Source organism: Aplidium turbinatum, chromosome 1 (genome assembly GCF_918807975.1).
Source record: "Aplidium turbinatum chromosome 1, kaAplTurb1.1, whole genome shotgun sequence".
In the NCBI taxonomy this organism is placed as follows: Eukaryota; Metazoa; Chordata; class Ascidiacea; order Aplousobranchia; family Polyclinidae; genus Aplidium; species Aplidium turbinatum.
Window position 1 is genome coordinate 43,062,922 of NC_137472.1, and position 15,627 is coordinate 43,078,548.

A 15,627-nucleotide genomic window follows, 5' to 3' on the forward strand; every position below is an offset into this window, starting at 1 on the left:
CATCTCAGCCAGGAATTAGCAACAAGAAAACACAGAGACTTAGCTTTATTTCCGAAAAATGCCGAAGAAAACATGATCTTATCCTTTTGCTATGCCACCGGACAGCACCATTTTACAGGAATATTCGTACCCACATTTTTGTTAAAAATACTCTCAGAATGCACCAAATTCAAAGTAACTTTTCAAAATTTTCTGGGGAAGGCCCCCACACCCCCCGCCGCTGGGTGGTCAAACCCCCCCCCCCCTTTCAAAATTCCTGGCTACGCTACTGAGCGTCGGTAAAAAAAACTAACATGGACCAATACTCGCTAATAGATGACATAATGAAGACAGCGCTGTTTAAGACTAAGACCAATGAGTTTTCTCTGGAAGTTCACCGTGAGCTAAATTTGGTTTTGTCCTCTAGTCGGGGTGGCCAATTCTTTCCTTGCAGCGATTGCCTTCATTCTTATTCTTCATCTCATTTTGTCTATTGCATCTTCTTCTTTCAGTTCGACTTTGACTGCCTCATGTTCTTCATGCTTTATCCAATGTCCATGTTCTTTTTGAACGTCCCGTTTCCTCTTACTAGCCATCTTCAATGCCTTGCGATGAAAATTTCTTCCCCCCTTTTTACATGCTCATGTCATTTTACTCCATGTTCTCTTGCAAGTTGGTCAATAGGCTTCCTTATATCTATCATATCCATCAGTGCTTCAGCTTTTTTTCTTACTTCTGGTTTTTACCGCACTCATTGCTCTTAACATCGCACTTTCCGTTCTTCTCAAAACTGCCAGTTCACTCTCTTAGTATCCAAGTTTTGAATCAGCAAGCTACAATGCTGTTGCACAATCATGATGAAAATTTCTTCAACCTCATAAGGTTATGAGACGACACGGTGAAAATCACATCAGTTTGAATGAGTAGGAAAAGTCTCTTTTTGCCGGTGTTACCGACCATGTGTGGTGGCATTAGGCCTACAAACAATTTTATTAACTTGTCAGTGATGGAGGCTTTTAACTATAGCTTTCACCATGAAAGGAAAGTTTGAATTTTCTTTATGTTTTCGCATAGCCTAGATTTATTCGAACTAGGTGCGTCAACTTAATACGATGACGCAGCCCTAAAACCTACTATCGGCGACTTTTTGTTTGAGAGGTCCCGAAGCAAAAAAAATAATTAAGTTACATAAGATCGTCTAGCGGTGCGGGTTGCCTGATGTTACACCCGATCTTCACAGATGATTCTATTCAAATTGTCTGTTCACATGCCACCATCAAGCTGAATAGGTTGTTCTATGTTGGAAAAACAATTGTCTTGTCGAAGCACTCAATTGTCAGGTTGCGGTTGTTCCTTGGGAAAATAAACGTGACTTTCCGAACACAAAAACATAAATAAAAAACAGCTACAGCACAGTGTAGACATCATACATTACGGTCTACGAAATCTTAGATGAGATGCACAGCTGGTTAACAAATTAGACAAGCTATGAATGAAATTATATTTACCGGTTTGTTGATGGGCCTAACCCTCTTTTCCAGAATTTATTTACAAGGTGGTATGCCTATAAGCATAATATCACGACTACATAGCAACAATTATAACAAATATTACAGAAAAACCCAACATAACTTTTTTTAAATTACAATGCGATCAAAGTTCTTTTCAACAGCTCATTTAACAAATGCGATGTTTCTGAACGCGTAAAACTGACACAAAGAAATGTTTGCGTATAGCTGAGCTATATTCATGCTGAATCAACAAATGCTGAATCAACAATGTTGTGCTATTTAAACTTATAACTAAAAAAGTGTTTTATCTGGTGTTGAAATAAAAACTTTATGTTTGCATCAGTAAGTCGTTGGTTAACGTAGATGCTAAGTAATCCATGACGCAACAGATCTGGCACAAAAAGTAGGCGACATTCACAAGCAAGCAAAACTCATTTAGCACTGAAACAACGTAATGCAATATGCACAATTGCACATGGCTTTCGTTTACAATATAATCCATCAGTTCGAAAGAATCCGATAACACAGGTGATTTTTGATGCCTTGAAAGTTAAAAATAGTACAATTCTAGGAATATTGTCGCCAGTGTATGACTAAAGAGCGCATAGACTCCCTTTGAGTTTGAAAACTATCAAGTGTAAGATAGTTAATAGACTTGTTTTTTTCGTGGCATTGCAGACCAAGGAAAAATAAAAAATGTTTTTTCTGTAATCCAATCAGACTACCAAGTTTCCCAATAGAAAAGTTTTGATTTCGCTTGCACAATTTTATAGTCACAAAAGTGATGTTCCATCTTATGTTTGTCAGGTTACGGTATGTGATTAGTCAAAGTTGGGCGATTCAGCAGCTTTCCTACCTTATTTTACAAACAAGCCACATGTTGGCAGGCAAGAGCTTATGACATTTCCTACCTCTCTCTGCATAACGTAAGTCACAATATCATTTGTTCGTTCACTCAGCAGTATTATTATTCTGACTAAACCCCACCCCTTGGAATAATTATATAGTGTTTAATAAACAGTTGTTTACTTGCTAATTCTAATTTGTTCGTTACGATAGCTCAGTTGGTTAAGTTGTAATGTAGACTATGTGAAAGAAGAAACGGCATAATCAAGCTGAGCTTGTTCGACTCCCAAAATGTGCACTTGAGCAACGCAACGTTTTCAAAGATAACTTCTCCATTCAGCGGCATCTAGTAGATGGAAGCTTACAGACTACAACAACAAGCAGAAAAGCTTTACTCTGTCAATTTCAGCGATCAGATCTGCATTGTGGTTCAAAGCCTTTACAAGTAGCCTATGACAAATTGCCCTGGTTATGCTTGCGAAAAAGGTTTCTCAGTCCGAGGCTAAAGATCTTTATTATTATTATTAGTACCGTACTTCAAACAGATGCATTGATTGTTTCCAATGTTTTTCTTAATTCCTCACACAGAGTAACTTAGGTGCGGAATACCCCCACCTTTATGTGTTAACGGAGCCGTTGGGAGGATAATTCGGGCCCGGTACCAATGAGATCCTTAAGCCCCAAACTAAATGATATCTAGAAAAACTCACTATTACAATAATCGTGTTTTTGTTTGCGCTCATTGCGATAACATACAGCACACTGCGATCACAGATGCAATACAACAGACGACAGAGAGCATCAAAGTGACATATAGTCTTCGAGTCAGCTGCTCCCCTTATTTTGGTTTCCATTAAGTGTCTTTGCCGAGACACAGCCGCGTGCTCTGGAGCGGTGTCGAATCCACGTTCTTTCGAACGTCGCGCAGACGTTCTTGGCTACGTTATATGCAAATTATACTTGGAAGTGGTTTTTTCAAGTTCTCGAACCCCTTGGAAAGGTTACCTGTCTCTAAAGTTATTCCAGATCCAAAAGTAACCTCTGTCAACGCTACCGTATGTTACTTGAAATCTTTTCAATCATTAACAGATGTTATGGCAGTAGCGCTATCGTTGCTTAACATGCAGCGCAGTTTTACGATCAAATAATACAAAGTTATTACCAGCTTAATGCAAAGCCATCAAAAAGTTTAAGTTCAGTAATATTGAGTAGATGTTATTTGCGGTAACTCTTAGTCTGTTGTGTCCACAATGCTAAAAGTAATCTATTTATTATTAATTATTATGCTCCTTTCAAAGGAGATGTTCTATTCCAAACCGATCATCGTTCTCGTTTGCGACTCCAAAGGAACGAACCTTTATGTCGTAAACCTTGTCATATACTGTTTAGCTCAGTGGTTCTCAACCCTTTTTCTTTCGTGGCCCATTTTCGTTGCACAAAAATTCTTATGGCCCATTAATTGTTTATGCAAAAAAAAACAACTGCAAAATAGATTTAAAAACCAAAAAACAGTAGAAAATGTTTCAAAACAGATTATTATACCCTGCATCAATGAGATGCGTGCTTCTAAACGTTATTGACCAACTTGTCGTTACAGTGGTTTTCAACATTAATGCCGTATTCCTTCTTTAAAAGACACAACTATTGTCAATTTCTCCCAACAATAATTCACAAAAAAATACTAAAAACAGATCTGCACAAGTTTCAGTAGGTTATCGCTTTCAGTTTGGCTATGACTTGATTTTAATCATAAAGTGTTGTAAAAACTCTACAAAACTATGTGCTCAGTCGTATATAAATTAATCATTTCAATAGATTATTTGGATAAATTTACATTTGATTTACATTTCTTCCCAATTCCTTTCAACACAATTATTCCTCTCTTTTAGTTAAAAATTTATCTTTACGGAGCCAAGTGGCTTCGTAAAGTTCCCAATAAGAACGTTCCCTATAAGAAGGTTCCCTATAAGAACCACACTGTTGTAGTTGCTTAAAATCAAAGTTCGTATATATATTATGCAACAGACGGCATTGATTACATCACGCCACCAAAATTATTATTTCAATAATTTGAATGGCAATTACCATTCTGCAGCAAATTACAGCAGCACCATTAATTGTTGCTACAATTAAAACAACTAAATAAAACACACAAGTGTAAAATTAACAAAAGTAACACAAATTAAACTAAATTTTTCACTAACTCTGGCAAATTTTTAAATAGGTCTGTGGCCCACCTCAAAATCTTTGCATGGCCCACTAGTGAGCCATGGCCCACCGGTTGAGAACCGCTGGTTTAGCTGGTCAGGTAGACATTGAATGGAAGTGGACTAATACATTTATCAACAAACTGTTTACTAAATAAAATTCATTTTTATAAAGCTTTCACCGCTTTTCAGAGCTTTTTACTTTTCATTTATTGAAACTGTTTTCGTTTGTTGTCTTGCTTTAAAGATAATTCTCTTTGTTTTGTTTTTTCCACGAGGTGCACCCAGTTTAGGGATTTATAAGTAAGTTACGAAGACACTCCTACTTCTTGCCAAATGAAAGGTTTTCGAAGTTGAATAAAAATGCTGCCTGATGTTTTTACAATTTTCAGCAAAAATGATGCCTAGAAGTTGTGATCACTCAAAGCTTAATTGCCTGTTCAAAACTAGCCCAAAAATTTAAGTTACGTAACGTTCATTTAAAGCAATTTGTATTTTTTCATTTTGGAATGGAATTTCTAAAATTGCAAAGTTAAAAATTAAAAAAAGTTTCACTTCGGGAATTTCACTGAGCAATAAGCATTTGTAAACAAAAAAAATAAGGAAAACTAAAAGTGCATTTCAAAAGTATATAAACTCATGTTTCAAGAATTAAAGTCTATCATTTCTTTTAGGCTAGAAGTTCTATGTATAGGTTAACTTTGCAAGTAGGTGATAAACAAGATAACAAAATCGCTTTGGATTAGTTTTTCACGTTTTTGCCCGAAATTGTTATGTGGCAGCAGCGGTAACACATAGCCTACCTTGCACGTGCAAAACTATTTCAAAGTGATTTTGTTATCTTCCAACCAACCTAGACAACACTTTTTTATTCTACCCTTCTTAGCTTGTAGTTTGACATCTCGTACTTTCATACTGTAAATAACTGATTCAGTCAACATTCAAAGTTTCATTGATCATTTTATACACAAAATTTATAGTAAAAGAAAATTGACATTGTTACATGGACGTTGACAACTCGTCGTCTTTCGTGTCAACAGTCATCGCGTTGTTGTAGAAGCCACCATCGTGATGAACCTTCTTGATGTCGTGAGAGCTGCTGTCGCTCAATTCGTCATTCATCTCCTTCAGGTCGTCGCGCGACAAATGGGCTACCACTCCCGCCCCAATTGAGTCACCGAGCACATTTATTGACGTTCTAATCCGATCCCTGCAATTACCTTACGATTAGCAAATTGCAAAGATAAAAGTTTGAATTTTATCAACACGTTTACAAGTTAATGATGTAAATACAATATCAATGAATTACCAAATCTATGTAATATATATGAGAATGTTCTACGACTTAAGTAGCTCTATAGGGTATCTTAAACCTTATATCGTAAAAAGGATTATCTAAATCACAAAATGAAACGCTGGAATGATTTAATTTGATTCTTCAACTCTTCTGTTAAGCTTTTTTTCTTTAGTACTTACAAGAGCCAATCAATGGCAAGAATCAATGTGACGTCTTCTGTTGGTAGACCAACCGCCGACAAGACAATGATGAGCGTCACCAACCCAGCCTGGGGAACTCCCGCTGCACCAATACTAGCAAATGTGGCTGTGACGCTACAAACAAATAAACATGCATTCACACCAACCTTATATTAGTTGTTGAGAAAGAATGTACTGGTAAGTAAATGATAAATTAAAGCTCAAACGATCACTGGATGTATATGATTATATTTATCTTTTGGTTCAAACGCTTTATGGAATTATAATTATAAACGATATTTAATGAACATTTCTTTTGGTAACATCACACCTACATTTTTTGCAGCTAATTTTCATCAATGGGAAAATTGATTAACTTATCAAGAACAGGTTACAACCCTATAATATCTCTGTTTTACAATATTTTCTCTGATCATGTATCCTATATAATTGAATGAGTTTCGCTTTTAGCAGCATGATCGTTGCTTACTTCACAGTGTAGATTCAAACGATCTGTTATAGCCTGATGCTGCGGGTTCTTTTTGGCAATATCAAATTACACTAGCTTTCGGAACACAGTTCCCTAGTCATGTGCTATGACTAGGGAACTGTGTTCCGAAAGCTAGTGTAATTTGATATTGCCAAAAAGAACCCGCAGCATCAGGCTATAACAGATCGTTTGAATCTACACTGTGAAGTATCCTATATAACTTTAACATATAAAATCCATTTTGCCTCCACTTTAAAATCTTCTCTACTAAAGGGGGTGACTAAGTATAGCTATGGTTACAGCTTATCTTAATAATTTATTACCTGACAGTGACGATTTGTCCAAAATTTAAGACAATTCCATTTGCTTGTGCTATAAATATAGCAGCGACGGCTTCATAGAGAGCGGTCCCGTCCATATTGATAGTAGCTCCGATTGGAAGAACGAACCTATACGTATTGTATGCAGAGAGATGCAATAAGTATAGGCCTCCGTTTAATTATTATTTTGAAACTAACTTTCATTTACAGTGGCATTCGTCTCAAGGTATGAATCTACATATTCAAACACTAGATATAATACACTCCGAGGATGCGTCGCTCAGGTGTACATTCATATTAGGTTGAAAAATACTTTCAACCTTCAAGCCCCGAAGAATAGAATAATAATTGGTACAATTTAATTAATCGACAAAAGAAAAATGGAACAAAATCAAGTCACAAAACACTTGACATGAGAATGTAGAATTTTAGTATTTCACAAACATCTTCCATGAGGGCGCAGGTTGATTATAGCAATCGAATACAATAATAATAATAATAATAAGTTAGACCTTGACATTGTGTTTTCTGTAGCCTACCTTGTCACGTGACTGTCAATCTTGTTGTTCGTTTCAAGACAATTTATCGTAACTGGGAGGGTCGCAGAACTTGATGACGTTGCCAGAGCGGTGAGAAGAGCCTAAACACGAAGGTTCTCTTGTAAGTCAAATTTTGTTTATCCAGACTAGTCATCTTCAGGTAGCTTTGGTTCATTTAGCTGCTGCATATTGTTTCGATAGCGCGGTTGAAAGACATTAAGAAATCATTCAAAACAATCAGTATGACTGTTAAAGGGCGGGGAAACCCAAATTAACTTTGCGAGTTTTTTGTTTCAGCATGATGTTATTGTGTACAACATGCGTTTTAGCAATAAAAAAATCCAAATTTTGTTGCCCTCGTCTCGCTAAGGCCGCTTTTGTTTGATGCCCGTTTGCGAGGTCTCGTTGCGCATCAAGCTGTGATGCTGTTCGCTGTGATGCAACTGAAACAATATCTGATGCATTATTTTGAAGTAATGCAAAAATGGTCATAAATCAAGTCTGGTCTTAAAATTTTGGCCACAACTATATGTACCTTGTGACGTCACAGCGAGCAGCATCACAGCTTGATGCGCAACGAGACCTCGCAAACGGGTATCAAACAAAAGCGGCCTTAGCGAGACGAGGGAAACAAAATTTGGATTTTTTTTTTGCCAAAACCCATGTTGTACACAATGACATCACGCTGAAACAAAAAACTCGCAAAAAGTTAATTTGGGTTTCCCCGCCCTTTAAAGGGCTGTGCACGTTGAAGTGCACTTGAACTACACAAATAGAAATAAGGTAGGCTGTTCGAGAAAACGGTGACTTACGAAAATAGATGACGTAGACACCGTGCACAAACCTTCAGAACTGATGGCTGATGTCGATTTCAAATACAATTATTGCTTACACAAGTGTTACTTTTGACAAAATGTTTCTTTAAGTGTTTTTGGTATTCGATTGTTTTGGTGTCCAGTGATTTTTTTATCTTGTAATTCAAATGTTAGCGTATTGATAGTTGAAAAAGTAACACCCGCCAATGAAACCTATTGAATTTGCATATAGAGAATTCCTTTCAATGTTTGAATTAATGAATTGTGCTTACATATTGCTTGATAAAATGCTAATTTTTTTCATATTAAAACTTCTCATTAAAAAAAAAACAAATACTTAAACATTGACACAATTGAATAAATGAATACACTTCCCAAAACATTTTAGGCAAATATATCGACCAGCAATCTGTATTGGTTTCGTTTAACTTCAGAAAAAAGCAATTTTGTCTTGTAAATCCGTAACGATATTGATTTTCACTTAATCAAGTTTGCGAGTGTTCAAAACAAAGGTACCGGTATTTGGAAATTATTTATATCAATGCACCTTCAAATCTCTGATCCGGAATACTGTCCTAGACAGCAAATCAATCGATTTTTTACATTGATTCAACGTCTGCAGACGTACAGCTACAAAAAATACCAATAGCTACAAGAAATAGATACAAAAAGTATAAACTACCCAATGAAAAGTCAAGATAATCCCCACACGTTTTGCAAAAAATCATGAACATCAGGTATGATTGTGCGATTGGATAACAGTCTGCTTTGCATTAACAGGTTTAAGCTACAAATCCTCAAGGACGCGTGGCAGTGTCGTACATACTTCTACTTGATAACTATGTTTGTTTGCATAACAAGCTGTGTCAATATTTTGATGAATTAAATATTCAGATACCTGAAGAACTCCACCAAGATAACTAAACGGATTACGTCTCACAACGATGAAGTATATCAGAGGCAACACAATGAGACCGTGAATAGCAAGGCCCGCTATCACAGTCGCCATGTATAGTCCCAACTGCTCCAACACCTGAAACCATGAACATAATCAAAATGTGATACAATTTCATAAAATTAAGGAAACACTCAATCCAATGCTGAAAACCAAAAGCAATCCTAAATTGCATACAGATTTATACACTAATGTCATGATGCATGGAAAGTATGTCGTCCATTAATCCAACATTTTAAACTTTGTTACAATTTCTTTGCATTGCTGTATCACCAATAGATAAACCAAGAAATAGACTGTGTTGCACATAGACCACCGTGCAGGTTTTAAGTCTACAGGCTACTTGTACGAAGATGTTGGTTATTGAAAGGATAATTTGGGCTTAGTATCAATGCGATCCAAAGACCCCCAAAACAAAAAAATGCCCACAAAAACACTTCTTAAAACAGAAAAAACTACCACGAAAAGGGAAAAATACAACAAGACTAGAAAAATTATCAAGGTAAAAAAATTTTTTTTCTGAAAGCAACGGTTGTCTCTAAAAAGTATGAATTGTATTGGAAAAGGCTGTAGCAAACGTGTTCATCAGCATCTTGGCCTCTCTGGAAAGCTTCCAGGCCTCCAAAATCACCTTGGATCTGAATATAAAATTCCTCCTTGGACCCCTGTTAACGTTACTGCGATGGTGAGCCAATAAGCGTGACTTTTTAAAAACACAATTTGTTTCATCTTTATGTTACATTGTATATTTCTTTGGCGCAGACTTTCATGGGCGGAATTCTCAACCAGTTGCTCACAGCAGCCTTCACTTCTCCCTTGGTCTAGAACTCAACTTTCTTTATACTTTCCTTGCTGAGTAGATCAAACACGCGAAAATCAAATGGACCAAGGTTTAAGCTACATGAAAAGTACCGTATGTTAAAAGTTTCCAGCTTAAATCTTCCATTTAGTTAAAGTATTGCCGTTATGTATGGCTTTGCAATGCTTTATAGAATATTCACATCTCTCAATTGAACTTTTTTTTTCCATTTGGAAGTCCAACGCCAGCTAACTTTAAAAAAATGTAACCTTCCATAAACAATAGCGTAAATTGTACTGTGGAATAAGTCTAACTTTGTGGCAATTCAATCTAACTCTCCTGTCAGATCTAATCCTGTTTTCCATTGCTTATACCGCTTCTGGGTTGGAGACATTCACAGATGGTCCACTACTCAGATGAGCAGTCATGCTTTCGCGTACTTCCTTGAGTGTTTGCACCTGTTTGTGGAAGCTTGCTCTCTCTGGACTTACATGATGTGTAAAATATTCTTTGCATACTACTCTACACAAAACTTTACGTGTTCTTACACTGTCCTAAACAAACTAATGTCTTTATGTTCTAAGCTTGAGTAGTTTCATGGCCTCGCGGATATTTCAATTTACAATTACATTTGCAGTAATGTAAAAATAACACGATTTTATGTAAATGAGATGACAACTTCAGTAGTGGTCAGAACATCAGAGAAAATTTCAGTTTTATGGCTACAAAAACACAGAAGCAATTGGAAAAGTTTCATCACTGAGTGACTCATCATCGTAATAATGCAAAGTACACATGAATGGCGTTGTGAATCACAACCTGTGATTAATATTTGTGACCGCTATTTAATGATAAAATAGTTTGTCTGTTTACCAGTTGAGGATTTTCCATCTTCATTATCTCTCCTGCTATAAGAAAAATAATACCGATTGGAGCATACCTAAAAACAAAATCGACTATTAGACTGCAAACAAATTTTGCAGTTATTCAAAGTAAAGGAGGCGTAAAGGTTAAATAATTTTCTGGAATTAATCTTATGCAGAAAAACCAAAACAGTTCATTGGACAATTGTATTGCGCCGAATTAACATTGCTTATTGAATCAGATTTAAAACTTTTCATCAAAAAGGTAGGCCTACTTCGATTTTATAAATCCATAATTTATTTTATAGAGGTGCGAGAGAGCTACACAAAAAAAAATTGTCAAAATACAGAAATTATTTATTGTGCTGGCAAACAGCAATTTGTTAGGTTTAAAAATCCTTTCTGCTTGCACTCACCAGATGACAATGTTAACGATTTTCATGATTGCCTCATTGAATGCACAAAAGAAGGAAACCAAAATGGCTCCGTCTTCCCCCATCTTGCCAATGATGACTCCGAAAGTGAGGCAAAAGCAAATAAGGCCCAACACGTTGATGCCCAGTTTGTAATTGCCCACCTATAGTCAGTGATCAACAAGATACAGTTTTAAAAAAATCAAAGGAAAGTTTCAATTCAGAATGTTAGTAACAAGGGTAGTATTAACCGCCCCTGTGCCCCCCGGCGGAGAGGGCCTACAGATGTTTAGGGGGCCAGTCATTTTAGTCGGTTTAATGTTTTTTAATTGTTCAAATAAAAGCTGCTACAGAAGCTCAATGAATCAATAGCTAAAATCACGTAAGGTCGTATTTACTGCTTCACAAACCCCGACTGGGGGCCCACCTCCCTCTAGGGGCCGACGCATATTTAGTTTGTGCAGCGTTTTTCGGCTTGTTATTTTAAACATTAAGTATGCATTTTTTTTCCTTTTTGCAATATTTTCTCGCTTGCTTTGCTCGCTCAACTATATTTTATTCACCTAACTAGCGATGTTGGGCATGCATAGTTTCAGAAAGTGAATTAAGTGAAAGTGAAAGTAAATTAGCTTGTTTCTAGATCAGCTACTGCATTGTTGGCATAGCATAGCCTATTAACTATTTTGTTTTCTACTAAATCTTAAGAGTTGTTTATTCTTTGCCGAAATGATGAATGTGAAGTTTTTCTCTACATTGAAAGAGTTTGCGGCCATAACCTAATCCTTTTCTGTCCTATTTCAAAGAGATATCACTAAACATAAGGGCTCACTGGTGGATTTCTGGGGGAGGGGGCAAGATGGTAGTCACACGCCCTTGTCATTAACCTTTGATAAATGGAAATATAACTTCGGAAGAGACATAAGTGTGTTGTATTGTGGACAGATGTATGACAACAAAGCAATTGAGTTGAATAATTTTATTTGAACAAGAACAAATCGGACAACACATTGGAGGGTTGACGAGCTAGCATCATAATATCTCTAGTAGGCTACCTTTTTGTAAACATTATTCAGAGCAAAATAAGAGTTTGCAAGAACAAAGGCTTTGAAGTTTACTTACCAAAGTATAGTCGACTGTGACATTTTGCTCCATCACAGTCGTTTGCTCGTACGTGGGAGTGGTTTCATTTGTTTCTAGAGATATTGTGACGTTGCGCTCTGCGATAATCGGTTCGCGGCTTGTTTCATACTGAAATATGTTTGGGAGAACACTTTAGGAAGAATGTCTTACTTCGTGAACAAAATTCCCTGAGCTAGGTTTTTATTATTGGTACGCAATGGCAGGTACTGTAAGGTAAAGAACACTTCAAAGCAAAGTTTATTGTCGCAAAAATGGCTTCATACGTTGATAACGAGCTGTATTATGATAATAAACTTTTATATTACTTTGTAAAGAAAGTAGGCCTACCCTGCAGAAGGGTTTTAGTCTTCAGCAATGTTGGTTGAAACAAAAACTTTAAACAAAGTTTATGTCATAGACGTAATATTATGCTTTAATAACGCATTTTTTTATCCCGTCAAATGGAGAAAATTCAATTATATTTTGAATCTCAAGGTTTCATGAAACAAAACGTGACGTCACCTGTTGAAAGCAAGCTTGGACAAGATTTTCAGGAAAGAGGTTCCTGGGAAAAAGGAAAACAACTGAGTTCTCAAGCATTGATTTTGTTAAAGAACGAGTCGTTCAAACAACAATTAAAACTAAGTTATTCTCCGATATTAAAAGATGCTCCAAATGCTCCAACGTGAAATTGCTTTTAATAAGTTTTTAGTTGACACTAAATCTTGGCAATATTTTATGTAACTTTATGAAACAACGCGATTTTGCCACGTAACGTTTTCTGTCAATAAAAACTATCTGGAACTTGAAGGAAAGTTGATAATGTGTCGCCATTGATTAGTCACTGTTAGTTTTTAACTTTTCAATCGTGTTACTTTAAGTCGTTGCAAAAAATGAATACACCACTCACCTTAAGAGATCTGTAAGGGCATCTACTGGCTCAACCACTTTAGCTTCCCCAGATGCATCTATTCCTTCCTTCCCAGCTCGACCTAAACGAGTGATTATTATCAAAAATTTGAAAAAACGTTTTATGCTTTTTTTTCTGACGACGTTCTGTTGCATTTTGCAGGGTTTGAGAACTTTTACAACATTAAGCAACTACAATCTGATGACTTTACTAAAAAACATATTTGCATGGGAAAGCATACAGTGTGTTGTTGAGAATATTCCTGCAAACAGCAAGTTTGAGGCGATTTCAAATCTTATTCAGATGCAGTTTACTTGTTGGTTAGTTGAAAGACAAAAGCTATACTTGTTAGGTCTTATTGCTGTACAAAGCTTGTAAGCATCTGATATAAAAGCGTTAGTATTGTGTTGTTGTGCAAAAGCATTAATTATTTTTACGTTAACAGACGTAACAATTTTACGTGGCAATTTTACCAGAGTTTAGTAACGAGTGATGCTTTGTGTCACCGGTCATGGCTATGCAAATCAAATGAAAAAGCGATGAGACATCAAAGTTATGGTCAAAATTTTTTGAATGTTTTTCGTTTAGTATTTCAAGGTATTTCGCTTTGGTTTAGGCTAAGCTGAGCTAAACACATTCTGTACTCATGTGCTTGCAAAGTATGCTTGAATGCTTTTAGTATGCCAATGCAAATATCAATGTCATCTATAAAAACTTCTTCAACTGTTGACAGTCAGCAGTAACACAAATACTAAAAACGAAATAAATGACTAGCTCCTCATAAACTGAAGTTTAATGATATCATGAATTTCATCTATTTTAGTTCATTGCTTGTTGTGGCAACCTGCAGGTTATCTTTTAATGTAAGCTATTACAACAATCTTACAACCCATTAAGCAAATTTTGTTTAGTAAGCCTATCACGCACATTTTCGACTTGTTAAGCATTTGAATAATTTGCGTAGCGTCTAACCTGGATTGATGGTAACCACCAGCACAATACCAATGATGACTGCAATCAAAGTCGTGGTCATGTAGTAAATGATTGCCCTAGCTCCTAGCTTCCCGGATGCTTGCTGGTCGAGAGTTGACACTCCTGAAACAAAATTACAGCAAATTTCTGTTTGACTTTTGCTTAAAATTGCTGCAGTGAGATATGATCATGGTTGATGACACGCTCTGACAATGCGAACCCAAGTTTCATTTTAACGGTAAAAAGTTAGTTTTACAAAAAATTACAAAATTAAATAACCTTTTGCTCCTTTAGTGAGCCACAGCGTATTGGTGCAAAGCGTTAACCTTCAGAAGCCGGTTTCTATGGCTTTTTTCAATAAAAAGTCACTTCAATCATAAAAGTAGACTCAATACAAGTAGTTTACGTTTATTCTCACCTTCTACTTACCCGTAATGAGACTGCAGACAATGAGCGGAAGAATGATCATCTTGAGCATGCGCAGTAGGAGTTCTCCCGGGAAGGAAAAGTATTCGATATCGAGCTGAGACAAGTGAGCCTCGCGCATAGCGATTCCCACCACAATGCCGAGAATTACTCCCGACACCGTCGCGATGATCAAAGCATTGTTACGAAAAAACGACTTGCATTTTGCACCAGAACAATTTGCCATGGTAAAAAATATTGTTGTGTAGGCTAATGTTTTTGTAAATAAGGTCACTGAAATAGAAATATGTTTATTTGTATTTTGTATAGGACTCAAAATAGTCTATAATATATTATAAACAAACATAAAAACAATTTGGGCGCTAAACCAATGCTGTAAAGTCGGGAGAAATAAAAAAGCCGGTTGCAGAGTTGGGAGAAATGAAAGCAACCTCTTTCCATTGGCGTAGGCAGCCCAAAATTTTGAGGGGGGCCAAATATTTTGACTTTAAGCAATTAGTAATACTTTGTTTGGAGCACGGTTTATCCAAGCATATTATGACGAAAAATACCGAATTGTCAAATTAATTTAGACCAAGTGTGCATTTTAAACGATAAGTTTATTACAGCTTTTATCGTCATAAAATCGACTTTTTCAAACATTTTTTATCTAAACCTTACTTTTTAAAGATAAACTAAATATTTTCATCCATTTCTGCCAACAACTTTTCACCGTAATAATAAAGTACAGACAGGTCTAAGAGGAGGTCGGAAAACATCGCTGAGCATAACCTAACCATGTCTTGACTAGTTTTTGCACTAATAAGTCCTTTCAGCTTCAACAGTAAGTTGTTACGGGTAACGATGACATAGGCCTATCACGATGACTTGGATTGCAAGAGCCATCCAACTGTACTTGCTTAGGTGTTGCCCTCTGAGTGAACTACTGTGGCAAAACTACAGTAATATAGGCTAGGTAACAAGCTGGCTAAACGTTTGAAACTCGAA

The 15,627-nt window shown here is 36.3% G+C and overlaps 1 protein-coding gene across 1 annotated transcript; it reads right to left on the bottom strand.

Annotated features, from left to right (window-relative positions):
- Positions 1-5,017: 5,017 nt before the first annotated feature.
- LOC145770003 (excitatory amino acid transporter 3-like) lies at positions 5,018-14,909 on the bottom strand. Its single transcript, XM_082581582.1, has 12 exons — positions 14,644-14,909; positions 14,215-14,337; positions 13,243-13,324; positions 12,855-12,897; positions 12,333-12,461; positions 11,217-11,377; positions 10,811-10,877; positions 9,082-9,216; positions 7,369-7,469; positions 6,833-6,958; positions 6,020-6,154; positions 5,018-5,753 (listed from the first exon to the last, which is right to left on the bottom strand). Exons 1-12 carry the CDS (start codon positions 14,864-14,866, stop codon positions 5,543-5,545), a joined length of 1,536 nt encoding a protein of 511 aa, XP_082437708.1. The 5' UTR covers positions 14,867-14,909; the 3' UTR covers positions 5,018-5,542.
- Between the last annotated feature and the right edge of the window lie 718 nt (positions 14,910-15,627).